Below are 27,843 nucleotides of genomic sequence, written 5' to 3'. Positions count from 1 at the left end.
CGGGGCTCGAACTCACGGACCGCGAGATCGTGACCTGAGCCGAAGTCGGACGCTCAACCGACTGAGCCACCCAGGCGCCCCTTGGCTTCAATTTTCTTATCTATAAAATGAAGGTTCAGATGAGATGACGTGTTAGGTCCTTCTGGTGCAGCTGACCCAATAGAGAGGGTCAAAGCAACTTCAATTTTGATGATATTGTTCTCAATTTAAACAAACTTTTCTCAGCACCCACTGGATGCCAGGCAGGTGTGTGTTAATTCTGGGGCATAGAGAGATTCAATGTATCATCCTCTGCCCTCAATTATGTTATATTCTATTTACCTATACCTTACTTTGTTCCAGGAAGGATTTAAAACGGGTCTCGTAATCTCAAACGATACTTCTCAAAGTGAATTTTGTACAATGCTAGTACTATGAGGTCCTCAAAAACAAGCTTCTGTGGTCAAATTTGGAAACTATTTTATCCTAGTTCCTATTCTATAAAGTCACACGGAATATTAATATATTAAAGGCTCTGAGAAGTCTTACAATAGAGAAACTTGCTTATTTTTCAGAACATTCTCCAGTTTGACCTCAGAACATTTCCCCCCATAACCACTTATAATAACGTGAACCATTCCATTCCAAAACCCCTCTTTGGGAACCCCTGCTCTGGTGAGCTCCTCTTCGCACACGATGCTTAGCGCACAAGTTCAGCGCTGCTTGGAGACTGCCTTGGAGGGGCAGGTGTTCTCGGGGAGGGTCAGCTCTACACGTGAAATCACAGGAACGCTTTAAATACAGTTAGTTTCTTCAAATGCACCAAGTTCTACCCTCAGGGTCTGCACTGTCCTATCAGTCTCAGGGTTTCAGAGGGACTTTGAGTACCTGGGGGTTAAATGAGGTTTGCTCTCAGTCAGCAGTTTGCTTCTGGAGTAATCACACCCCCATTAGCCAGCATGAGGAAGCCTCCTCTGGGGTGACATGCTGACTTTCTTAAAGCAATATGCCTCCTTACCCACCACTAACGCTCATTAATTCCACCAGCTCTGAAACTCATCAATAATTCAGGGAACCCAACTGACATTAACAATCCCCTCTGGAAGGACTCACATCAGGCATTTGCTAGAGCCAAAATAATGTAATTTTAAGGTTTAGAGAAGGGCTAAGCTTTTCAAAAGAAAAGATGCCCTTTAAATGACAAGGGACCACTTTATCTTCAGCCCTTCTGCTGAAGCCGATGAAGAAGTCCCCCTTGAAGCTAGCATCAGGTATGACAAGAAGACTTTCAGAATCCTTGAAGGTGGTTTTTAGTTATGAGGCAAAGGGGCTATGTAATATCCCTATCATGTATTAAAACGTCCCGTTTCTTTCTGGTTCTCTTTCTGGTCCTCTTGTCCTTTTTCATCCCCACAGTCACTTCACTTCCCTAGATAAGGTCATCATCATCTCCCACCTGGATGATGGCAATAGTCTCCTAATCGGTCTGTTCTGTTTGCCCCCAAAGATTCCCCCTCAATTCTTTTTCCTCAATATGGCCAGATGGATCCTTCCAAATCACAAGTGTCATCACATCATTATCCTGCTTTTAAAAACCTGTAGTGGCTTTCTCCTATGCTTCTGCTGAAGTTCACAATGTTGGTCTACAAGGTGCTGCCTAGATTGGGGGGTCTCATTGATAAGTGGCCCCCAGAATTCACCTGTCATAACCCTCATCACACGTCAATGGAATTATTTATTTTATTAGTGTCTTTCCTGCCAGACTGCTGGCAATACAAGAGTAGGAAGCATTTCTGTTGTATGATATCCACATTTCCTGGCACTTAGGAGGATTCAACATATTCGTTAAGTGCATGTTGTGTTTTTAGTCTCTACCAACCCAACTGGAAAACAAAGAGCAAAAGCCAGCTTATCTTTGAACTGCATGGTACTCTAACAAGTCCTGAGTTTGTGCTGTACGGGCCTCTAAATTCTTTTTTGTTTTTTCAGGATTGGTACCCAATGTACCAGAAAGTCAGCAGGATGGTGGCCTGGCTCAAACCTAGATTTTGGTAGAGAACATCTGTCCTTTAAAGCAAGTTATGATTTATTGGCTTAATCCAAATAAAGGTCTGATGATATTTTCTGAACTGAAGATCGGAACGGGTGGTTTGAGAGACGATATACATCACTTCCTGGTGAGGCTGCCAGTTTGGAAGACATGGTTTGGAGGAAGAATCCTGGAAACTATGGGACATTCTTGGTGAAAGGTGACAGAAGATAGAATGCTGGAAATATGGATCAGGTCAGGAAATTCAAAGTCCTGGCTCCGCCACTTACTAGAAATGTGACCCAGAGTGGGCCTCTCAACTTCCCCAACTTCAATGTCCTTTTCCAATAAAATGAGAGTAGTTACCTCTGCTCCCTTACAAAAACCCAAAGGGCTTGCTTAAGACTAGATGGGTATGAAAAAAAATTCACATAGTAGGAAAAGTTCTACCAAATAGATGGTTAACATTATGAAATTTAATCTATGCTGAGGACTCCTCTGATAATGATTATGTGTGAAATAAATTCCTGTTTTAAAGAAGCTCACAGATACGACTCTCTTTTGCTGGAATGATTGTATTCTCCGTTGAAGACCAGCACATAAAATGCAAGGGACTTTGCTTCTCAACACCAGGCATGCATCTCATGGGCCCCAGTAACACCTTGGCTGTATTTGGCAGAGATGTTCCAGTTGGAAAGTATTCAGTCATTCATGTTTCCCCCAAACCCTTTCCATAAGTTTTTAAATAGCAGTTTCTATCTCTTATTATAAGCCAATTTAGCTGTTTTCTTTACAACTTCAAAAATTAGTCTGGCTAATGAAGTCCTCCAAATTAACGGTGAGAATAAGAATATAATGATAAAATAGCATAGCTAACATTTACTGAGCATCATCCCTGTCCGTGTGCTAAGCACTTTACATTCATTATTTTGCTCAGTCCCCATGCCCACCCTAGGGGGGTAGTTCCTGTTATCAAGTTTATCTTAGAAGGACTCTCAAGTGAAGGGAGGTTAAGTAACTTGCCCAAGGTCACCCAGTTCGTGAACTGCTGGACTTGGCGTTCAGGCTCAGGCAGTCTGACGGTGAAGTATTTGTCATTAACCACTGAGCACGTATTCTGCGCCAGGTGATGTGTCACGACTTCGGGACAAGAAGACAAACATGGTGTGGTATTTCTCCTCAGGGGGCTCGGAGCCTTTTTTAGGTACACACATACCTAATCTTTCTCAGACACATTCTTTCTCAGAGTAATAAGGCCTATTTGGAAAATTAGGCACTACCTAATTAATTAAGATGTTTAAAATGGAATGACTTTGCCTGTAGGGAACACTCCTCAAAGATAAGACTTACCAAACTTGGGGCTTCTCTGAAGAGGGAAAAAAAAAAAAACCCAAACAAACAGACCATCCACTCCCTGAGGTCAGGGGTCTGTTTCCCCAATTCTCCAGAGCCTATCACAGTATCTAACACGTAGCACTAGCACCAGTGGGTGCTTTGCATGCAGCTGTTGGATGAGTGAACACGACAACAGCAATGTCATGTAGTTGTTAAGATTCCTTAGCTTGCTCTGGGGCCCCTTCTTTTCTCAGGCCACCCACCCTGGTCCTCAGCATCTTAATTCTGATGGACCAGGGTCTGTGTAAGGGATGGGTAGGGTGACGTAAGATGGGGCAGAAAGAGTGAGTGGCGTATGTGTGTATGGGGAGGGAAGGAGGACAGCACAATGGTGATGTCACAAACAGACTGAGCACTTTAAGGGGAAGGATGACACTCCAGGTATATCAACCACCGTGTGACCAAAAACCCACCCTCTGGGTAGTGGATGCTGTGACAAGGCTGGGGATGTGGCAGCATCTCGACACCATGCTTTATGGGGTGTATATACATTTCTTATATACACATTTCTTCTTTTATGCTCATACACAAACACACACACGAAGACAATAGGAAAATAGAGGAAGGAAGACCATACCTTTAACTACCCTATCCAGATAGTGCGCTTGGGAAATAAAAGACAGGACATTTAAGGTAAGTGCAATACTGCCTGCCACATAACCATGCCGGGTGCTAAGGAGACACAAGGGATGCACCCCACGTTTGGGACAGACCCGCCATGGTGGCGAAAATAAAACCAAAGACGAGATGACATGAGAGAGGAGGAGGGAGAGCAAGCACATTCTCTAGAAAGGGTCAAAAGGAACTTCCATACAGTCTACGATCCAGGAGTTTGGAATTGTGATCATATATAAGAAGACATAGGGACGGGGAAAACAGGAGAAAAAGGAAGATGGAGAGCTGCAAAAGTGGCCATGCTCCTGCTCTGTCAGGTTTGTTCCACTTTATGGAAAACTAGAACTTGTCCTCTGTCCACCCGCAGCAGCACCCAACCTCCCTTTGAGGGAAGCAGCTGCATGAGACCAAGGGCACCCTGTCTGGGCAGAGGGGCTCCCAGGGAGCTGGAACTTAGAGCTATGCAAAACTGGAATCATCTTTGATACGGGCTGGGGAAGTGGGTTGAGTCTTTGGTCAAATATACCACTAGATTATCTGTTTGCCATTCTGGAATTTTCCACGGACACATGTGCCCGCATAGAGTTGAATGCAGAATGCTTGGTGTCCCAAGTAAGATGCATTTCTCCTTTGTGCCTCTTACACAGAATGTAAGGTGCAGGTCGATGGATGCCACCGTGAAAGAAAGAAAAAGAAAAGAAAACCTGACCACTTCTCAGTGCTCATTACCTCAAAAGATAGAATGATGTTGGCTTTGTTTTCCAATGGAGGGGTTGCATCCAAGCATTGGCTTACTTGGCAATCTAAGGTTTTGCGTATCCTGTGAGGATGGGTGTCAAACATTGCTCTGAAAGAAACCTCGCAGTACGTGTATGTGCCCCCTTCGTTCCCAGCGTAAATCAGTAGTATCATTTCATCTTCCCCACCTGGGCTGCAGTCATAGCCCTTAGGGGAGCTTCCTTTCCACCCCTCTCGTGACAGCTCCCCTACGTGCACCCCCACAATGGCCAGACCAATGGCCCTCTCCTGAAGGGCCTGATGCTCTCTGTCAGGCTGGCCTCCACCCTCAGCTTGATTTCACACACGAATCTAAAGCACAGAAGTAGGACTGGACTGCATGGTGGGGCCTTATCTGGAAGCCCTGGGGTTCTATAAACTGTTGGAACATTCTTACTCCCCTCATGAAAAAATATAAATTTTATTTTTTCAGTCCTCTTGCAAGGAGAGACACCGTTGCTGTTCATCAATATATATTTGCCTCAAAAGACCGGTGGATGAGAGGCTACGTTTTGACTTTAGGTATCCATACGGTCTCTGTTTCAAGATGAAATATGCTTCCGGAAGGCTGCATAGGCAAGTGGAAAATTGGGAAGAGGAGGTTTTAACTGGGCCTGCATGCTTCCCCTTCATGCTTACAGATGCCACGGAGTCCATGAGATCACAAGATACAAGAAAGGAAAGTGGAGGAGAATGGCTTATTAAGGCAAGAGTGAATAAATAAAGCTGTGAAAGGCTGAGCAATGAAAAGTAGGGCCAGCCCACAGGTAGCGCGGCCCGGGAAGCATCTCTGGTAAAGGTGAAGGCTTTCTTGATTCTCAGTTCAATCTGTCACGCTTGTTTTAGTCAAGCTCATTCATCTAGATTTTCAAAGCGATCTAAAATTTCTCAGACGTCACCTCCCACAATATGTCACCACATACGGCATCTGCGGGACCTCCTGGCTCAGGTGGTGTGCTTAGCTTTCAGATGCGGAGTTTCACAGAGCGTCATGAGCACAGACTGCTGTCATAACTGAACCCAGCTCTAGAAGCACTGGAGTTTCTCTCGCAGGGTTGGAAGGGAGACACCATCAGCGGGATCCAGGTGGCCACACCATCATGCAGCATCCTCTTTGAGGGAGTTCTCTCACAAGAAAAACCTTGCTCATCTCCAAACTTAAGGGTGATACCCTGGCTGTGGTGACGAGTACAGATTACCTCTACTCTGTCGGCTTAATCTTCCCAAGCCTAAGGGCTGACTTCAGAGAACTCTCTTCTAATGCCATTTCTTTCATCATCATCATCATCATCATCATCATCATCATCATCATTATTATTGCCATTTCACTTTTAGGAAAAATTTAGTAATAATGATCTCTTTTAAAAGTCAGTATGTTTCTAATATCTTTAAAAAATGCTTACTAATTTCCCAGGACACAGAGTGGGGGGGAAGGAGGGAAGGAGCAGGAACAACAGGCAGTGGAAATGACTGAGGCAGACTCAGGTTGCAATCGATGTTGTGGGTTTCAGAAGACAAAAGTGGGCATTCACTACTTCAAATTCCAGCTCCACAAGCCACTCTGTCCTTTCGTACCCAGTGATCTTGAGCCACACCGTGCGTCCAAAAGCTGATAATGGCCAGTCAGTACCAAATCCCAAAGTTTTCTGGGAACACAATAGAGCTTCCTTGTCTCTGGCTATTAAAAATGGAAAGGATAGCTGGGATCTCTGAAGTCCAATGCCATTTATTTATAAAAGCGATATGCAGGAGTCCATACTGTTGTTCACGCTTCTGTCGTTTGAACATCTTGGTACGTTTGCCCTGGAACGTAGTCACTGAAGAATCCATCATGATTTTCAAACAGTAACTTTCAGAAAAGAAGGTACAAAGTCCATGAGTTTGCATTGCGCGTGGTGGATTCAGGACTTCACAAAATTCCTTCATCTTTCTCTTCAGGAGAAATGTTTCTTATGCTCTGTCTCTATTCCTGCCACTGTGCAAGAAACCAGAGATAGTGGTGGCATAATGCGATTCATGATACAGACTCTGAACCTTTGGCATGAGTCTGTGAGGGCTTAGATATCTTTAGCACTTCTATGGCCTCCAACATGCAAACCTCTTTCCTTGACTCGCTTGTACCAACGTAGGTTTCCAAAAGTTTCTCTTAGGGTAATCCCAAGAAGCCTCAGGGGCCCCCCTGTCAAAGGCTGTGGAGAACATGGCGTGAGGCTTTTCATTCTTCTTCTCCGGGAGCCTCTGCTGACTCTAACAGTTGTACTGCTGATATGCATCAGGCCAGATTAAACAAGGGTCATTATAGCAGGTGATGGTTAGGGTGGTTATGATCGCGTGACCTTCTTTAGATGTTTGACAAACCACTGAAGAGATGTTCTTGTTAGGATCTTGGATACATTAATCCCCTTCTCTCTTTGGATGAAGGGCCAATGAGTAAGTGGCCAGTGGCACCAACCCGAGAGGGATGCACAAAGCCCATTAAACCTCCTTCCAGTTTCCTACCTCTATCACCTGCGGGCTAAAATCCCCCCGAACCATTGACTAACCAAGCTCTTGCTCTGAAAACTTGGGGTAGAGGCCTGTCCATTTTCTCTTGTCCTTGCCAGCATCTGTCCTCTCAGGTCACGGGTGCTGTTGTGAGAGAGTGCTTTCAACGACAAGCACAGGGTTGTCATACAATCACTGACACTTTGTGGGTCTCTTATAAGCTCTCAGTTAAGGAATGTCTGATTACAAACAAGAAACCTGAGAGCTATCAGCCAACAGTGGACAAAGAACTCCAGAAGATTTTGTGGCCTTTCTTTATAATTTCTCTTCATCGTGAAGTCTGGCTTTGCTCACTGGAATAATTGCATCATCCGAGTATTATTTTGATCTTTACTCCCAGAGGAGGATTTGTTTAAGAATCCAGATTTATATGATTGGACAGCAATCCTGAAGCCTAGTAAATAATTCTGTGTATCTGGCATCTTGAACAATCACAGCTTTGGGGTCAAGGTTGGAATTTTACAAATGTAATCAGAAGCTAGCATTTCCCACATGTGTTTTGAGACTTTAAAGACAAGGGGGCACTGAAGTGAATAAAACAACTATCATAAAAGTGACCAAAAATGTTAGTACTGGTTTCAAAGAAATAGGAAAAAATTAGACACCTTCTCAAATTTAACTATGATTTTTAGCTTTCTCTACAGAATTGGGAGGTCAAGGCCCGGACTTGACACCCATGAAATTCCTGGAAGAGACATCACAAAATAGGCTTTTTATGGCTCTGGGTTGACCACGTACTTGAGAAATAGGGCTGCATCAATTCATCTTACCTTAACTTCTGGATTAGGAAAACTGGGTTTCATCTATGCAAGTGGGGGCGTTATTGACGAGTGAGAGTGAAAAAGAAAAGTCTCTTCTTACTTGGGGGATATATTTAGGATTGGGGTAACTCAGTTTTGGGATGCTGGGTGTGCAGGTCTGTGGGCAGTAGAGGGGGAGGCTGTAACGCCATTCCTCCAGAGGCCTTCTCGGGCACCCCCATTCTGTGATCCACAGAGGGAGAAAATGAAGCCCCCAGTGGCCATGTGGTCTGCCCATGGGACTTTCGCCAAGAGAGACAGACAGTTCCTAAGAGAAGGAATTAGGATTCGATGTGAAATAGTCTTGCTTGTTGACAAAAACATGGTCATTAAAGAGGATGCCATTGTCCATTTCCCTTTTGTTCTGAAAACCAAGCTCTTTTGAGAAAAATTAAGTAGTTCCATAAAAGAAAAGATGGACCAAAGCCTCCGCACAGAGATAAATTCCTACTATAATAATCTGCCCCAGGAAATGTCACTGGGGTGAAGAGATCCTTCTTACTTGACCATAAGGAGCCCAGACTTGTCTTACTGTTTAATGCCAGCTGGCAGGTAATCAAATCATTCTTTCCTGTTTATGGAGGGCAGTGGTGTGTAAATAAACAGTCCCTCTGCTCTTGCTTCTACTGTATGGAGGTCTCTGAATCAGTGTTGTGGATCCCAGCTTTTTCTCTGGGATGGGACATCACTAAGCTCCAGCACACGAGCTAGCTGTGCTATAGTGACCTACTGTATAGTAATGAAATCTGATAACAAGAGAACATTTAACACTTTGGATTTCTAACTCTTCACATCAACAGTTTTTGTCTTTTCTTTAATGATCCTGAAACGGAGCGAAGTTCCCTGGAAACAGAAGGAAGCGCTTCTTGTCACCATCAATGATCAGAAAGGGGTCTTTCCTCATTTCTATTCCAAAAGGAAAACGAAGGCACCGCTGCTGTTTCCCTCATTTGCATCTCCTACCCTCCTTCCCTTACACTGGACAAGGCTACTGAAGTGTTCCTTCAGCGCTAGGGTGTTGGGTTTTCCCTGGGATGCAGCTGGCCACAGACAGAGACCCACAGAGAGCAAAGCTGCCATGCAGGGAGATTAGACAGAGACACACGAAATGCTCACCACAAAATGAAAGGTAACAGAATTCTGAGCCAACGTCCTTTCATCTGAGCCACTATGACTTAGTCCATTACTTCTTCAATGTCCTGTGACATTTTTCTGGTATTTAGGACTGTCGGCCTCCCTCTTGAATCATGCGCATTTACCTGGAAGCATTTCTTATCTGGAGGAGAAAAAGCATCTGCAATCCCAGAGAGGAGCTGGCTCTTAAAGAGTGACAAAGGGTACTTGGGTGTGCAGGGGAGGAGAGGGCAGGTGGGAGTGGGGTGGGATGGTTTGACTTTCTGGCATCAAAACAAATGGGAAATTCTTCAGGCCAGGCTGATATACATCTGTAAGACACTAGACACAGCACAGCCTGCCCACCAGCCCTGTCATGAATCATCTGTGATTGAGCTGAGGGAGAACTTCCTGAAATCCCTCATCATTGTTTGACTAAGATGAGATGCTCTTATCTTATGAAAGTCTGACATCCATAAACTTGTTGGAACTTGGTATGGTGAGTTGAGGACACTGTAAGCAAGTGATAGAAAACAGAATGCGTTCTCTCTGGGCTCCGATTTTGGTTTTAAGAGGGACGGGCCCCCTTCTGGGCTGGCAGACTGAAAGAGCAACCTGTCCCCAGTCATGGTGAAAGTGAGGGTGTAGGGAAAGTGGGGTTTAAGGAAGAGGGCCCCGTGGGTGACTAGGGCCACTTCTCATCAAGGGACATCCAGGACCATTGTAAGGTAGGATGAAATTGATATGAGGAAGCCACCCAGAAGTGTGCAGTCTCTGCTAGGGACAAAGCACTGTGCACTGTGGCACCCTCTGCTAGGGACAAAGCAGGAAGGGCTGCCGTCGGCTCCAGGATGGCTCTGTTAAGAGTACGGGGTAGGCAAACCAGGTTTGCAACTCATAAGGAGAAGGCACAGCCTCTGGGAAGGAGGTGAGCCAGATGCCTCTGTAGCAAATTTGGGCTTTGCCTTGAAGACTGCACAGCAAGCAGCTGGTGAGGAGCCTGGGCACCAAGGCTCAGAAAACCAAGCCTCAAGTTCCAGTTCTACTTCTTAAAAGCTGAGTGACCTTAAGCCTCAGGTCCCTGAAAAGGAAGAAATAATATGTGTGTCTTCACAGGGTGACCGTTGGGAGCAGGAGTATGAAATAATGCAGTTAGAGCCCTCAGCACATGCTTGGCACATTGTAAATAATCAAAAATTAGAAGCCATTCTTATTAATAAGTGCAAGGAATCCCACAGCCATTTATAAACAGAGTGATGCTGTGGGGGTGGGGAATGATGAATACAGACTAATTTCAGATTACAGAACAAAAGGAATGGAGCCCAAGAAAAATGAGAGCAGTGGCTCCATTTGCTCCAAATTTCTTTCTCCCCCAAAAGATCTGGGGCTTGTCTCCCAGGTTCTGTAAGACCCAAGAGGTGACTTTCAGAGTCAGAGAGACACCCGGAATCCTGCCTTCCAAAGCCATGTGCTCACCATCTGATCACAGACCCTCCTTTTGAAAAAAATGGAAGGGGAAGAAGTTAAAACACACACACAAACCAGTTGATTCAATAAAGAGCTTTTGGTGAGTGCTCTTTCCAGGATAACAAACCAAGCAAAACGTCTGGCTGTGTTTAAAATCAACAAAAGCAGCAGGAAAGGCAGGAAGAAGGGAGGGGAGTGATGAGCTTGTGCCGAGAGCTGCCTACGGTGCTGCTTCAGCAGGAGCCATGGGAGGAGCCCCAGGAGAGGACCGAGGAGACCAATGCAGACTGGATGGAAGCAAGGACAGGGGAGGGAGGGACAGAGCCAGGCCCAATGGGAGGCAGAAGTGGTGCCGGGGGCCCGTGGGAAGCTTTCCCCAGGATTCCAGGCCTCTCTCAGAGCTCTGGCCTAGGTGGCCAGGGGGTGTGGGGGCCTCAGAGCTAAGCCCAAGCGCTCCCAACCAGATCATGAATTTGATAATAATGGCCACACTTACTGAGCACTGTACCATGGGCCCTGTGCTATGCTCTTTATATGCAGTATGATCCCCATTTTATAGGTGAGCAAACTGAGGCTCAAAGAGGCACTGGGACAGCCCACAGCTAGCTGCTAAGTGGTAGTAGTCATGTGTCTTATTCCTGACCCCCAGCTTCTTAATACAGAGCCCTACCGCGTCCGGCCCAGGAAGGGTAAATAGCGAGGCACGCGAACCAGCTAACAGACATCTGGGAAATGCAGACTGGGAGGGAAAAGGTTAAAGATGGCCAGTTGTGAGCTTAAGTCCAACTGATGCTGGGAAAGGCCAACCATAATGTCGCCAGATGAAAGGACGTTTTGCCCAGCTCCCCCATGCGGACAGAGGCAGCGTGCCACCCGCAGCAGGTCCCGCAGCAGGTCCCGGGCCTGGGCCCGCCATACCGATGGTGCAGTGTTCGCCGTTCCAGCCGGGGCTGCACTCGCACTTGCCGTCGCGGCACGTCCCGTGCTCCGCACAGCGCGGGTGGCAGGCCCGCTGGTCGCAGGCCACCCCCATCCAGCCTTCCTCGCAGCGGCAGGTGCCCCCCACGCAGACTCCGTGGCCGCCACAGTCGGCAGCACAGATCTCTGTGGGGAGGAGGAGGGTGGAGGGGGGGAGAGGGGGGGAGGAGGGCGGAGGGGGGAGGAGGGAGGAGGAGGGAGGAGAGGAAGGGGGAGGAGGGGGGAGGGGGTGCAGGGGAAGGGGGGAGAGTGGAAGGGGAGGGAGGGGAGAAAAACAAAACACATTTTGAGCCGGTCATTTTTGGGAAAAAGGGTCACACTTGGCTACCCACCTCGGCTCCTGTGAGGCTCGGGAGTCGAATCTCCCTGAACAGTGACCCTCAGATGAGAACAATTCTCCGGGCAAAAGCCTGTCCTGACCTGTTTCCCTACCAAAATAGGGCGGATTGGAGGGCTCTGCTCTGTTTCCTTTCCCCTATTGCCAGCCTGTCCCTGCTCTTGTGCTTGCCACCTCCAACGGGGACGGGCCTTCCAAACAGATGTGAGGAAAAGTCAAATTTAATTAAAAACTGGTTATGTGTGAAAACAAAGTGAGGACGAGTCCCCCATCGCCAAGTGAAGTGCTCGTGGATCTGGCTTGGGCACGTGCAGGGGGCCTGGGGTCTGCATCTCATTCTGGCCTTGACTGCGATCGAGGTGGGGTGAAAGGGAGGCCAGTGCCCTGCACCCCGGCGTGTTTTTTAGGGGCTGGCTCTGTGCTTCTGCCACCTGTGCTCCACGCTCCACGCACTGCCCCGTCACTCCCACTCCAAGCACCACCTCAGTGGCCCTTCTGATCCAAAGCAAAGAGTTGGGGGACCATCTCACAGCCAGAGAGGGGTTGCCCAGCCCTTCGCAAAAGGCCTGTGAGTCGGCACGAAACACACGGCCCAATTCACAAGCCGCTTCGGCTGGGGGCCAGTGGCAGCCTCACAGTTACACAGGCAGAGGTTGTGAAGTCTCGGAAACGGGTTTTAGGAAACTGGTTGAGCAGCTGTGGCCACTGATGCTCTCTGCCAGCACTGTGACGGAGACCCTGCCTGAAGTCTGGGCCTCGAGGCCCCACGGTCTTCAAATGAAAATCCCAACGCTTTTATTCTTTTTCCAACTAAATTAACTGGCACTGTGTCACGCTGCATTTGCCCATGACAGCTTGGAATCTTCCAAGCTGTATTCTGGTTTAGAAGCTACTAAGAGTCTAGCTATTTTTGAAAAAGGAGCTAAATCAAAATTAGATCGCAGAGGCTTAGACCTTTCATATCAACCTACAATGCAATGGCTACAATGTTTAAGAACTAAATACAAGGGGCACATGGGTGGCTTAATCAGTTAAGCGTGTCAACTTCGGCTTAGGTCACGATTGTGTGGTCTGTGAGTTTCAGCCTCGCGTCGGGCTCTGTGCTGGCAGCTCGGAGCCTGGAGCCTGCTTCAGATTCTGTGTCTCCCTCTCTCTCTCTCTGTCTGCCCCTCCCCTGCTTGTGTTCTGTCTCTCTCTGCCTCTCAAAAAGTAAATAAGCATTATATATACACACACACACACACACACACACACACACACACATATGTGTATGTGTGTGTGTGTGTGTGTATATATATATATATGTAAACATATATACATATATAAATAAATAAATAAGACTTAGAATCAGATGGGATTCCAAATATATGTTCTGCCAGTTACGTGACCTCAGGCTACCTATTCCATTGCTGAATTTCGCTTTCTTCTTCTGTAAAATGGGGGTGGTGACAGCATCCCTTCGGAGGGTGCCTGATATACAGTATGTATCAATAAATTCACACCGATCATTCATTCTTCAGATAGTACTGCATGCATGCCTACTATGCGCTGAAGACTGTGGCTGTGTCAGGAATACGGAGAAAAACTAGACATAATCTCCATCCTCTGGGAGATCACAATCCAGACAAAGCACAAACTGATGTTGGAATCCCAAGGGTATCCAAATAATCTACAGTTGTTACTGCTGCACCTTCTTGCTTATACACAGTAAATAAAAAACCATGAATTTTAGGATCAGATAGATTTGGGGTCTACTCTTGTTTTGTCACTTATTGGCTGGGTGATCTGCAGGTTGCAGGTTATGAAATTCATTGAGCCTCGCTTTCTATGTCTGTGAAACAGGCATAAAAACATTCCCATTTCACCATCTCACAGGGGTGGTGTTAGATCAAATGAGGTAATGTGTGGGAGAGCCATTTTTGGCTTAATAACTAACACTTATATCAGATTTTAGAGTTTACAAAGCACTCTTCATATGCAATTTCTCATTTAACCTCGACAACAATGCTGTCAGAACACCCAGCTACTATCTTTCTTAGAGGTGAGGCTACTGAGACCCAGACAGTATGAGCGAATTCTACAAGGTCATGCGGCTCCCCTGGTGCTCCTTCCTTGTTTTGACAATTCTCAGGGCAATATGCAAGACAGACATTTTAAGATTAAGGAAACTGATCAGCAAAGAGGCAGGCTCTCCTCTGCAGGAACCTCCTGGTTCTTCCAGCGGGTCTGTCTCCTTTCCTGGCCCTGTTGCTTATCTTTTGTTACATCCAAGTCAGCCCCTGGATATATGTGAAATGAAATGAGATCCCCTCCGCAGAATTTCCCAGACACTCAGTCTCACTTCTGTCATCTGGAGACTGCTGGGCTGCCCATCCAAACGCAGCATTTCCTCGCCAGTTTACGCCAGACACGCTCTCCTGGCATGAAGCTGAGGTTGCCTGGTGGTTGGGCCCCTCTCCATCAGCCTTTTACAAGCTGGGTTGTGGGCTCTTACACGTCTTAATGCAAGGGGCCTGAACAGGGTGACCTTGATGTTTATGGGATGCTAACTGATGGGAACACAGCCTGTCAGTGTTCAGGCTCCCCTCTGCAGATGGCCTCTCCGCCTGCGTGGGAGACTCACTGACTCCTGACGGGAGCAGAAACCAGAGATGCTGCTTTATCATTTGGTCTCAAGTTGTAGGTCCTGTTGTGATTTTTCTTATGTTTCTCTCTCTCTCTCTCTCTCTCTCTCTCTCTCTTTTTTTTGTCCTTGATATAAAAGGAACTGCTTTCGTTTTCCTTCTTGATTTTTGCTTTGACATGAAAACAGATATAACTTCCCAGAGTGGTTGCTGGAAACCAAATAGGATGGCACTGAAGAATGTGCTTTGACAGCTCATCTATCCTTTATGTGATGTAAGTGGGATTCTGTGAAATGTGGGTCATGGCTCCTCTCCAATCCCAGTTTCCTTGCTTGTAAGCCAGGGATGACACTAACCACTGGACACGGGTGGTGTAGGAACTGCTCTCACTTGTCTCCTCTCTCGTGTGCCCACTACGTGCCAATCCTACAGCAATGGGATCTGATGGTGACCGTGCCAGGCATGGTTCTTTCCTGACCTCAAGGAGTTGACATTCTAGCATGGCAGGCAGACATAACTGATATCAGTTACACAAGTTCACATGTGCAGAAGTAAATCTTCTAGCATAGCGTCTGGCACGTAGTCAGGGTATAATAAATTGTGCTCACACGTACTTTTGTGAGAAAGAAAATGATGTGTAGTAGCGTATGCACGGGACTGACGTCAGAGCATCGGATGTGAATTCTGACTCTGTGACATATCCAATACAAGTGAGCATTTGATAAGTTCCTGTTGACCTTCACCTGATACACATCAGAGCTTTCTGGCTGATAGCTGGAGGGGCTGGGATCTGAGAGGAATCCTTTGAAGTACTATGGAGAACACAATCCGTAGGGTAGACTTGGGCTCCGATTCTGACTCCCCAGCTTCCTTGGGTCCATGTAGAGTCCTCAGAGAATTATTTAATCTGGGTCATACTTCTGCACTCCCCAAATGAGGAGAGTAATAATGGTCCCCCACTGGTTGAGTGGTGATAATGGAAGAAAAGGGTGCATGTGGAAGGCCCTGGGTAAGCTGTGCTATGAACACAACTCATTGATGAGGACTGAAGACCTCTTGTGTCATCAGAGCTGTACTTCTTGAAGAGGAGCATCTTCTTGAAGAGCAAAATATTAGCTTTTATAGTGATCAGCCTCAAAATTTAGGTATGCTTTCTCTAGTTACCTTGCATGGCACCATTGGCCAATACCATTGAAACCCAGGAGGAAGCCGTTTGTATTTACAGCCTTGGCTTCCTCTTGAAATCACATGAAAATCCCAAGCTGTCTTACAATTTTGATTCTAAGCCTGTAAAGTTCGTGACTGAAGCATACAGGATCTTGGAGATGAACCAGGCCAGGCCCAAGAACACATTAGCTCTTCTCTGAGGGAAAGCCATGCCTATAGCTCTTCCCTTCTGCACCTCTGCCTTGCCTCACCCCTGTACATGCCTGTCTTTTCTCCAGACCAACAGCTCACCTAATGGCAGGCTTTAGCTTTTTCTCATCTTGGTCCCCCCGCAGCAAGCACCAGGCATGGCACAACATGAGATTTCAACAAATATTTGTTGAAAAAAACAGATGAATAAAAAAAACCCCAAAAAAACAAAACTTCACGGAAGAGGTGTTAAATTACTTGGGCTTGACTCTGTCTCAGGGTCATATTGTACAAGAGTTATTTAGTTAGATATATTTGCACAGGAGCTCAGTCCCCTTTGTGCCTAACTTTCTTAGAAACTCAGCTGCAATCTCTGACTGAGAACTCTATAATCTTAAAGGGCCTCCGTCCTTACACTCTCATGCACACCTTTCTTCCTACTGCTTCCCATGTCACACCCATTCTCCTTCCATGACGTGGAAGTGAGTAGGCACATGAGGAAGAAGTGAAAAGGGTAGGGAAAGATAGCAGGTTTGGCTATTGGTTAATTGTGCCCCAAAGTGTATACATAAGGGAAAAAGCTGCTCCAGGCTCCTCTCATTAAATGTTAATCCCTATACGAGCCTGGATGAAGCCTGGGACCTAGCACAGCTATGTTTTAATTTGTCTGGACTTATTTTACAATCCTGTTCATTAAAATAGCTGGTACGGGAAGCTGTGGCGTTCCCCTAAAGGGACAGACTTACATATATTTTTCTCATAAAATTTCTGCGACTTGGAAAGATGCTCAAAATTGCCACAAGTGAGGAATGCAAGGGTCGTCGCCCAAGGATCTGTGGGCTTTCCTGCTGAGCGAGGAACAGAGGCAGGTGAAACAGAGTCTTGGCCCCATGTGACCTCCTGGAAAGTCCTTTAATAAGTCCGTATTTAGCACTAAAAGGGATAATAGGGAAAATTGTTCTATTTTGCTTAGGCCTTGAGGTTCTTAGAATGCCCTTAAGAAATTTTAATAGAGGGTTAAATAATTTTAAATGATTCCTGCTAGGATTTTCTGTTTTATCACTAGCTCTTCGGAATTAGTGCACAGCTCAGGAATTTCTCTGAAATTCTGGTACATGTTAAGTCTAAGCCACACTATTGAAGCAGAAATAAGGAGAAAATGTAGAAGCCTTGCCGGTGGCCCACAAATAATATCTCATTAAATCCTCACAATGGCCCTGCAATGGTATTTTCATTACTGTATCATAGCTGGGGAAACAGCTTGGAGGGATTAAGTGACTGGCTCAAAGGTAACTTAGCTAGAATGACAGGTGGCTATGATTAACACAGCTCTTTGGTCTGTGACTTGTGTGACCAAGTTGAGGTGAAACCTCAGTTGTAACGTGACACATTTCAATGACTGTTAGTTACATATTAGATCATTGCCCCAGCTAGAATACAGGATCTCTGAGATCAGTCAGAGTCTCCTTCCTCACCCTGACCCAGTGTTTACCATATTAAGTACTTTTCCTTTTGTTTGTCTGTTTATCTGTTTGTTCGCCTTCCATATGCCCATCTGTCCATCCATCTATACAATCCACCCAATCATCTAATCATCTATCCAGTCACTAGGCCATCAGCCTGTCTGTCCGTTCATCCATCCATCCATCCATCCATCCATCTATCCGTCCATACGTCCGCCCATCCATCATCCATCTATCCATCACTCATCCATCCATCCATCCATCCATCCATCCAGCTATCCAGCTATCATCCATGCATCCAGCCATCCAATTGTGTGACTTGGACAAGTTACTTCACCTTTCTGTGCCTCAGCTTTCTCTTCTGCAAAAGAGGGTTTATACACTAATATCTCAGGTTCATCTGTGAGGCTTAAATGGACACCTTACAATGTGCCTAGTATCAAACACATCTTTTATAGAGTAAACACTGTATGGCAACTATATCATGTTTATGTGCTAGAAAGATCCAGGAGAAGGGAGAGTTTAATGATTCTGGGGAGAGCAAGGGGATGATGTGAACAACCGAGGCACCTCTGAGCAGCTAGAGAGGACTAGATTTGGAGCATAATCTGAGGGACAGCTCTTTGTGGGCATCTCATCTTCTGGGGAGGGTTATGTAGGCCAGGACCTGTTTAAGGGACAGGCCAGGATAATGGTAAAGCACTTTACCAATGGCTTCAGTGTTCTCAGTGAGGTCGGAATCTCTGCTGACGGATAGAGGTGGACATTTAAAGAGCCCTTTCGGGGAACAAGAGCAATAACTCCCAAAGTATAAGAAGGATGCAGCTGGAAGGGCCCAGGAGAGGCTAAAGATCATGAGCATGAGGTGGTTTGGCTTCCAGTGCTCAGAAGCAGGCTGTAAGCTGAGGGGTGGTGAGTGGCTGGGATGGGCCTGGGTTTTGCAAGGTGGATATGGACAGAGGTAGAGACAAGGGAGCTGTGAGTGATGAAGGAGAACAGCTGGAGGTGAAGGACCATGGGACTAGGGGAAAATGATGGAGAAGGAGGGTGTTGGAGCTGGGCAGGAAGTGGCCTGCTTCTGACCAGGGCATTTCCCTCAGGTGGGTTTAGGGGTACGAGAGAAAACAAGGAGAAAAACTTAGAGGACCAGTTTTTGTGATGAGAGCATAAGAAGACACTTCAGAGATGCTCTAGCTATTCTGTAGACAGGAAAATGAAGGGCCGGAAGAGAGGAGTGCCTTGTCTGTCGTCCCACAGGGACATGCGTGTCAGTGTTTGAGCAAGAACTTAATGGCTGACTTAGGAAATAGTCACATAAGGGGCCAGCTAGACAAATGGCTGAAGCGGGGCCTTACCTCACACTGTGGCCCCTCCTCTGTGCCTCTGTACAAGCTGTTTCCATGGTCTGGGTTCCCCTTTTACCTCTATCTTCAAACGTTCAACTCTACATTGGCTTTGAGTTCTGGCTCCTCCTCTTTGAAGCCTCCTTCTAGTGTTCCATCTGGCAAGAGTTTCACCTCCTGCCTTCCCAAAGCACTTGACACGAACCTTTCTTTATCAGGGTAATTAGTCTGTCTTGCCTCCAGAGCCCTCCCGTCACCAGATTGATCTCTACATTCCCCAGTGAGTCTTACACAGGAAATGTATCTTCTGACTGCGTCAAGGTTCTACCATTTTGCACAGAACAGAGGCTGGGATTCACAGAAGCTAGTATAAGGGCCTCCTCTGCTACTTCTCAGCTATGGGAAACAACTGTAGCACCCCTCTGAGCCTTCTCTTTGTCATTTAGAAAATGACAATAATGATACCTAGCTGCCAGAATCCTGAACGTGATTTAAAAACATACTGGGGCGCCTGGGTGGCTCAGTCGGTTGACCGTCCGACTTCGGCTCAGGTCATGATCTCGCGGTCTGTGAGTTCGAGCCCCACGTCAGGCTCTGTGCTGACAGCTCAGAGCCTGGAGCCTGCTTCCGATTCTGTGTCTCCCTCTCTCTCTGCCCCTCCCCCGTTCATGCTCTGTCTCTCTCTGTCTCGAGAATAAATAAATATTAAAAAAAATATATAAAAACATACTGAGCACCTACTATGTGCCAGATACTCCTAGAGGCTGGGGATTCAGAAATTATATTAAATTATCCCTAGGCTCAAGGAACTGAAGTCTACCCATATGTGTAAAGGAGCACGAGGCTGCCACCATGCCCAGCACACAGTAGGGTAATTACAAGGTACCTTTCTCTCCCGTAGGCAGATATCTCTATATTTTGAACAAAAGGTTTCGATGTAGCACCGCCCCCCCCTTCCTCCTTTTCTCACTAAATTGGGAATATGGCTTTTTAGTCTCAGTGCAGGTTTCAAGAAGCAGCCAGAAGGGGAGGAAGGTACAGGAAAGGAGCCTTCGACTTCCTTACAGTAATTAGTGTCCCCTTGACATTGAGGCCAAACCCAAGCCACTCTCCCGTGCTTTTCAACTTCCATCTCTATCACCAGAGGGTCAGCGCTGCTCCCAGCCACCGCTCCATCCCACAGATCTAGTTGGAGGAAAGCTAATGAGCCTTGGAAACCACATGGCCTTTCACCTCACTGGAGGAGCTCGGGAAGCTTTCAAACCAAGCAGGAAAGTAGATTCCAGGATGTTGGTGCATAGCACGCTCCACACCTATTCCCCCAGGACCAGAATTTCAAGCTTCATGAAGCACCTATCACAGGAAGTAGTAAGCCACTGCCAGTCATCTTAATTGGAGGGTATCAGGTGTCCTGATTGGAGGAGTTCAAACTGAGCTTGGGGGAGGCCTCCAAATAGGGTCTGACTTTGCAGAAGGATAACAAGGCAGGAAAGGGCTGGTGAGCACAGAAGCCACAGAACGTGCCAGGATGTGGGGTTTTGGCCAGGGCTGGAACACTACCTACACCCCACAAAAGGGCCCAACTGGATGAACTGAAGAGACAGTGACGTTCGGTCCTCTTCCCAGAGACCCCCGGCCCTGCTATCCTTTATGAAAGGCCCATCTCTCCACCCGATCACGTGCCCACCTGTCTACCTGGCTCCTGGACACATCTACCTAGATGTCCTCCTGGCGCCTCCAACTGCATGCCAGTGTTAGAGTATGCTTTCCAAAATCAAACCTCACATGTCACACTTCTGCTTAAGACTTTTCAGTGGCTCCCACCGACAGATAAAACCTAAACTCTTCCGAGGCCATTCACGACTGGATGCCTGCTAACTTCGCTCACCTCTTCTCCCTCTCACTACTGCCACCAATATCCTAAGCAAAGCCACTCTGAACTACAGGTCTTCCCTGGACATGCCATGTGCTGTCGCATCTCTGTGCATGTTGCAAATCTCTGACTTCTACAATGGGATGCTGCAAGGTGCTTGTCTCTTCCTTCTATCTCTGCCAACTCAAACCCACCTCCATCACCCACCTTAAATCCTGCTATCCTCCAAGAAGCCCCCCGATCACCCCGGCTGAAAGCAATCACTCTTTTCCTTGAACCCTTGTCGTATTGCCAGTTTACATGGTTCTTGGCACTGGTATCCAATGAACTGATACCTTGTGAACCTCATACCTGAGTCATCAACGGGATCAGCATAAACCTTGGAAATGGCCAATGGCACAGTTATGTAGAGGATAAATACGGGCCCTGAAGTCCGAGACGGCTGGATTTGAATCCTTGTTTTCCCAGAGCGTCTCTGGGCAAGTCCCCCCAGCTCTCTGAACCCTGATTCCCTGGGAACAATACGATCTACAGTGTCACAAGATTCTTATTTGTTGTCTGAATAAATCATGAAGCATATACATGAAGAAGCTCTGTAAAACGTAAATAAAATCTCCATTCAGAGAGCAGTTATTATTTTAAAATTACAAGTTATGTACCAGCGGTTTGATTCAGGAAGACAACCGGAGATTGTGTACAAGCCATCGGCTTGGGCGTCCAGAAACCTGATTCTGAAGCCCAGTTTCAGGAGGGCTTATATTTACATACTGAAGAGCTCCAATTCTGATAGAAAATGTTCTGGGGCTGTCAGGGGAAATTCTGCTAAATTACAAAGCTGCCAGCTCCTGGTTTATCAACCTTTAGCTCTGGCACTATTTAGTACTACGCCTGTCTGGGCCCAATTTCCCAGTCTTTGATTAAATGTTAGGAACTGACCATCTCATTGTGTCTGAAACTGCATGCTACTTCCCAGACAACTGGTGGGCTCTTCTCTGCTTCCTTCCAACACCTTCTCTTCCTTCTCTGCCTCAGTGTCAATCTCTCAGATATTTATTATTCTGAACTTTGATTTCAGGCTACCACTTGCTGTTGGGAAGGGGTACAGGAAATGTCAAGTCTCAATGGATATTATGCCTCGGCTGAAATTCTAACCTCGGGTTCCTCTTCCTGTAACATACCTATACAGAAATAGCCCAGCCTGATCATTTCCTTTTGATGTTTAATTGGATGTCGGTGCTGTGCTTTCTGGGCTGAGAAGCTAATGCTTCTCAGAGAGAGAACAATTCCGGCTATACACACGAGACCTGTAGCGGGGAGAATGCTCCGCGCTGAATGTAATTTTCTCTCCCATCCATGAACAGAAGACAATTTCTCTGGCATTAAAGCATCTCACTCAGTCTTTCTGTCATTAATAAGAATCAAATTCTGTTCCCTCAAATTTAAATGTAATTATATTTGCCTCGTAAATAAAATTGAATTACCATTTTCAAAATTTAGCACTAATGCAAATGCTACATTTAGAGCTTTAATTTTTTTAACCCTGTTACTACTTTCGACTTATTATTATTATTTTTTAAACACTGGGCTTATTTTGCTGTCAACTGTGACTTAATTTGATAACAGAGCGTCTCTGTTCCCTACCTTTCCAGTCATATTTGTTGTTAACTATGCTTCGTGGTTAGCTTGTCTTTTTGGTAGGGGAAGAGAGTAATAGAGAGGCAACTGGCAGCTCAGAGGATCTGAGTTTGAATTCTAAAAGGTCCGCCCTAAGCGAAGGAACCTAGGCCAGGATGGGCTGAGAGAGCTAAAGAAAGAGCCCTGACATGGAGTCTGAGAGAGAAATCTTCACTGTGCATTGGACATTTTTTTAATCCGAGATTTGCAGCAAGGCATTCAGTAGACCCCAGGTTTGGACCCTGCCTACCTTTCTGGCCCAACTAACCACCCCCCACCCCCCACCCCTGCTCCCCCGCCCCAGAGCTCTGAGTCTCCGGTCAGAGAAAAGATTTTCCAGATGCCATTCCTGCATATCTGTGTACTTCACACATGCTGTTCCATCTGCCTGCACTTCCCCTGCCCCTCTCGTGTTCTGGCTCACAAGTCTCCTCCCTGGGAAAGACTGTCTCAGCTTCTGGCCCCAGCATCTTCTGGCTGAGCTCACTGCTCCTGCCCTTGTGCTCCCAAACCCCATGCACATACCTCAGTCAGAGCTCTTATCACACCACTTAACTAGGTGTCACTTCCCGAGTGGGTGAGGTTCCCTGATCCTGGGTGCCCAGAACAGCGCCCAGCACACAGGGAGGCCTAAAAGGGTCATAAGTGAATGAGGTGGATATCTGTGCCTGTCAGGGGCAGGTGCAGATCTGGAGCTGTTCTGGGATGCTCTCTCTGTGAGGCTGTATTCCACTCTGGAATTGAGCTCAGAAAGCTCATTATGGAAGCTGATGCTAATGCTGTTTGGCCCTTGTGCTGTTGTTTGGGGATAAATATGTCAGCACATTAATAACTTCATCTAGACTCAATGACCAGTGATGGGAGCTGGTGGTAAAGAGTCAGAAACCACAAGGAAACTGAGCCTCTGACAGAAAGCAAAGTTGTTCAAGGCTACATAGACTCAAATCCAGGTCTGGCTCTAAACCTTCACTATATAAACTGTCCTCAGACTTATATTTGCAAGAGTCTAAGGGACTATTTGGATAATTTAGATTTAATCATGCATTTTAAAAACACACTATTTATTGAGTGCTTACTGAGTGCCAGCACCATGCTAGGCATATTATACATATGTATTAAAGCTAATTTAAAAAACAACCCTGCAAAGCAGGTACCATTAGCCATATTCTTTGGATAAGCTCAGTCTTAAAGCTCTAGCTTGGTCCCACTCTAAATCCCATGCAATTCTTTCTGACCGCATGTGCTACCTCCAAACCTGTACCACAGAATCTCTAAAAGATCTCTACCTGTTCTTCCATGAAACTCAATTGCAGTGAAATGATAAGAATCATAAACCACCAGCATGGGCATTTCACAGGCAGAATCTCTGCCATGTATCGCTTCTATGAGCCAGCAACCCAAAGGGATAAAATGCAGTGAGAGGGCCCTCTCAAATAAAAGTCATTTATGGAAGATAAGAATGGAGAGGCCTCACAGAGCAGTGGAAATGAGGAATGAATTTATGAGGCTGAGGACGGAGGCTACTGGGCTGGGGTGGAGGAGAAGGAAGACCCGAGGGAGAGCCAACAGAGGGGCAAATGATGAGTCTAAGTGACCACATTTGAAATGGTATCCTGGAAAATGTCACAGAGCTTGAAATCCTCTTTAGAAGTCCTGAGGCTCTGAAAGAAAGGTAGACTCTTCCAATTGTAAGGACGGTCTCAGAGAGGTTAAATTCCTTCCCTTTTCTAAGGCAGCTCAAAGCCAAGAGGATGAAAAGCCAGCTAAAGCATATGGGGGAGGTGGGAGAGTCATTCTGCTCAGCAAGGCTGCTGAGTGGGCCCATTTTATGCAAAAGCTGATGAGGCATCCAGCCCAGCGTGGCTGCTCCCTGGGGAAGATGGCCTGAAGGAGGTGAAATGATGCCAGCTCCTGTCCAGGAGGGGTTCCGGCCAGCCGGCAGGGCACACGAAACTAACATGAGCTAGGTCTGGAAAGAGACAAAGAAGGAGCCCAGGGATTTGGTTTTAGCCCTTAGTGCATGCGTGTGTGTGTGTGTGTGTGTGTGTGTGTGTGTGTGTGGAGGTGTGGGGGCACACTGGGGTGGGGAGGAGGGTCCTGAGAGAACAGATTAGACCGGTAGTGTGCTGGGACCTTCCTGGGCAGAGCCAATAGCTTTTTCTTTGATGTGTCACTGGGTTAGTCATCTAGTAATCATCGAGAACCTAACCCAAGACAGGCCCTGCACTAGGGATACTGGCAAACCCCGACCTCAGGGAGGTCACGCTTGGCAAGAGAAAGGCTCGATGATAATACATTGCTCAGTATACCACAGAGCTTGGCAGAGGCCCTAGAGCCATATCCGTGTGAATCTGGACTCTGCCACTCACTGGTGGGGGGAAACTGGCAAGGAATTGAACTTTTCTGAGCTTCAGTTTCCTTACCTGGAAAATGGAACTAGTAATACTTTCTTCCACAGGGGTTTGTAGAACCTTAATGAAGATAATGGTTGTAATACACTTAGTTCAGTTGGTTTGGTACATGGTAAGCCCTAAGAAATGGGTGGCTCTTTTAAGTGATGCTCCATCCTGTGGCTTATCAGGAAAAAAGATAAGATCACTGATAAGGAAACACCTTTGGATGGAAAGGGGGCTTGAGGCAAGAGCTGAGGACTTAGCTTTAATTCACACTCTGCCACTGCTAAACTGATTTACTCTGGACAAGTCATTTCATCTTCCCAGCTCTTTAACCCTCTGTTAAACCACAGCACTGGCAATCACCATCACCATCACCACTACCACCATCCCCCAGAGACCAGAGAAGCCAAGTCCTGCTGCGCCCGGAGTTGAGGACACAGGTGTGCTGAGGGTGGGCCACAGGCATTCGTCCCAACAATTATCTTACACTGTTTGTCAGGAAGGAAGATCACTTGAATGAGGCAAGATTTGGGGAGGAATTTCTGAGATGAGATTGGAAGCCAAGCTACTGGGAACTCAGGGGCCTGAGTAAATACTTGTGTAAAATCGGACTTCACTGTTTCCACAAACAGTAACCAAAGTGCTGGGGAACTTTGTCGGCTCACATTTCATCACAGGCTGGTCGTGGAGTGCGGGGCGTGTCTATTTCAGATGCTTTCATTAAGTCTCGTTCTCTGGGCCAGTGAGACATCTCTTCCTTCCTACGAGGGCCATTTGGTGATTTCTGCCAACTTCACAACCCATAGTTCGTGCCGATGCTATGAGGAGCACTGAGGACGGGCTGCAGGCCTGCGGCTCCCGATGGGAAGGCTCTGGGTAGTATCTGTGCCAGCCTGGCCGTACCAGGGGCAAATAACACCATACGAGGAGAGCTGCCTCTCGACAGGTGTCTGACTTGGGCCAGACACCGTGCCGACCACCATACCTACACTTTGTCACTGAATCCTTACAAAAATCCTTACAACAATCCTGTAGGTGATTTTACCTTTATGATAGAAGAAGACAGAATAAAGTAGGCCCAGAGGGGAACATTAGGACCTGAGGTTCCTGGGTGGGGAAAAACATCTATTTTGGAATAATGCTGGGAGTGTCTGACCACAGCAAACTTCCTCAAGCATAAGGTTCTTCTTAAGAATGTAACAGATCTCACCCATTCCCCCTCAGGCTTCCCTCAGGAATTTGACAAAAGACCCAAGCATGGCCTTAGGCCACCACTCATACAGCGGAACTGAGCCAATCAGGAATGGACCACCCAGCACCTAGAGCTATTAGGTCAATAAGGGTGGGACCTGAGAGGGAACAGGGGGTAGGGGAAGGCCGACCAAAACCTTATGACAAGGACCCTTGCCTACAGTCACAGGCATTCACGTCCTAACGTCCCCCCTCTGTAAAGAGAGCTTTCCTACTATTCTTTCTTCCTGATCTTATACTCTAATAAAATCTTGCCGATGCGATGCTCATTTTGTGTCCACCTCTTCATTCTTTGAGGGAGCAAGACAATGAATCCCACATACTGTGGTAAAGAGTCCTGCAACACCTTGAAGGAAACTAACTGCCACTTGCTGCAGCCATCGTACTAGCGGGGAGCAGATTTTCTGAAAGTCCAGTGCCTGTCCCACCACCATGTAGCTAATTCCCCTAGCGCAGAGGCGGTCCCTCGGCTCCAGCACCACCCAGTCAATAAGGCATCTCTTGCTTTGCTTCACGGCCAACACTCAACAGCTTTCAAACAGCTTCTACTCAGTGCAAGTGCCCTTGGAAGGGAGGTAGGAGAAACATACCAAGTGCTCGCTCTATCTAGGCACTCTTCTACGGGCGTGCACACATTGTCTAATTTAATGGTCACATAACCTTTGAGGTAGACACTGTTATTATCCCATTTTCAGATAAGGAAGCTGAAGTCAAGAGAAGCCAGTACCTTGCCAAGGTCATCCAGTTAGCACATGGCAGAGCCAGGACTGAGCTCAGGCAGGTACTGCCTATACAAAGCAGGGTTGCCAGGGAGAAACCCACCTTCAAAGTGCTTCCACTAGACTTCAGACTGGTTTCTGGAGGGGAGGTGACCGCTGAGGAGGGACAGTGGCCTGTGGAGAGGCAGCACAGAATACCTGGAAGCGGGCTGGGCCTGGGCTCCCAGGCTGAACTTGGGCCGCCAGCCTCATAGGGCACCAGCGTGCCTTAGGCAAGTCTGCAACTCCCTGAGCCTCAAGGTAAGAATGGGGATGATGTCATAGCTGGCCACCATGCCTACGGGGCTATTGTCCTGTGTGTGTGTGTGTGTGTGTGTGTGTGTGTGTGTGAGACAGAGAGAGAGAAATATCTCTGTATGCTGTGAAGTACTCGGCAAACACAAATTGTTATTTGCTATCGCCAGGGGAGACGGTACTTTTGAAGCCATCTTCGAAATTCCTGGCCTGGTGGCAGTCGTGACACTGTTTCAGTCAGCTGCAGGTTAGAGATTTAGAAACTATAATCCACATTTCTGAAAGGGCATATTTCTTCTTGCCTCTATCAAATGTCTTCATTAATATCGAGGGCTCTCATCAATGGCTGTTTTAATCATAATTGTAATAGCAGCTAACATTTACTGAGCCCATATTACGAGCTGAGTAGCATGACAAGTGAGTTTTTAATAACATCTTAAACAATTCACCACATAATAATTTTCCAAATAGTAACCCCAGAAGGTAGGTCCTGTTAACCACCTCCATTTTACAGCATAGGGAGGTGAAGGAACTTGCCCGAAGCTAGAACTAGTACGTAGGGGGGGGGTCAGCGTTTGGACCAAGGTTTTGCTGGGATCAGGGACGCTTCTCATCACTCCTCTGACCATGCGCAAGAGGCCACACACAACTGACACCAGTTATGGGGAGCGATGTACACACGGTGGAGGAAGACAAACTCTCATGATTCTATTTAAAGTCCCTTCCAGTGGGTCTGCTGTCTCCTTTTATGGGACCAACTGAAGAATACTTAGTGATCTCACTCAAAGTTACACCTACCTCTGTGAAAGGCTGTGG

At 46.8% G+C, this 27,843-nt stretch overlaps 1 protein-coding gene across 14 annotated transcripts in view; it reads right to left on the bottom strand.

Annotated features, from left to right (window-relative positions):
* Nucleotides 1-27,843, bottom strand: part of TENM4 (teneurin transmembrane protein 4) — a 2,920,333-nt gene that overhangs the window by 120,323 nt on the left and 2,772,167 nt on the right. For 11 of the 14 annotated variants that reach the window (XM_058690343.1, XM_058690336.1, XM_058690342.1 and 8 more), the window contains 2 exons: nt 11,638-11,823; nt 3,981-4,007 (listed from right to left, as the gene is read on the bottom strand). In XM_058690343.1, the coding sequence (XP_058546326.1) occupies nt 3,981-4,007; nt 11,638-11,823 (213 nt within the window). The remainder of the gene's footprint in view (nt 1-3,980; nt 4,008-11,637; nt 11,824-27,843) is intronic. The other 3 variants (XM_058690339.1, XM_058690346.1, XM_058690340.1) reach the window with 1 other exon arrangement.

Source organism: Neofelis nebulosa, chromosome 10 (assembly GCF_028018385.1).
Source record: "Neofelis nebulosa isolate mNeoNeb1 chromosome 10, mNeoNeb1.pri, whole genome shotgun sequence".
Taxonomy (NCBI): Eukaryota; Metazoa; Chordata; class Mammalia; order Carnivora; family Felidae; genus Neofelis; species Neofelis nebulosa.
Note: the sequence above shows the minus strand (reverse complement) of the source record. Positions and strands in the feature narration are given on the sequence as shown.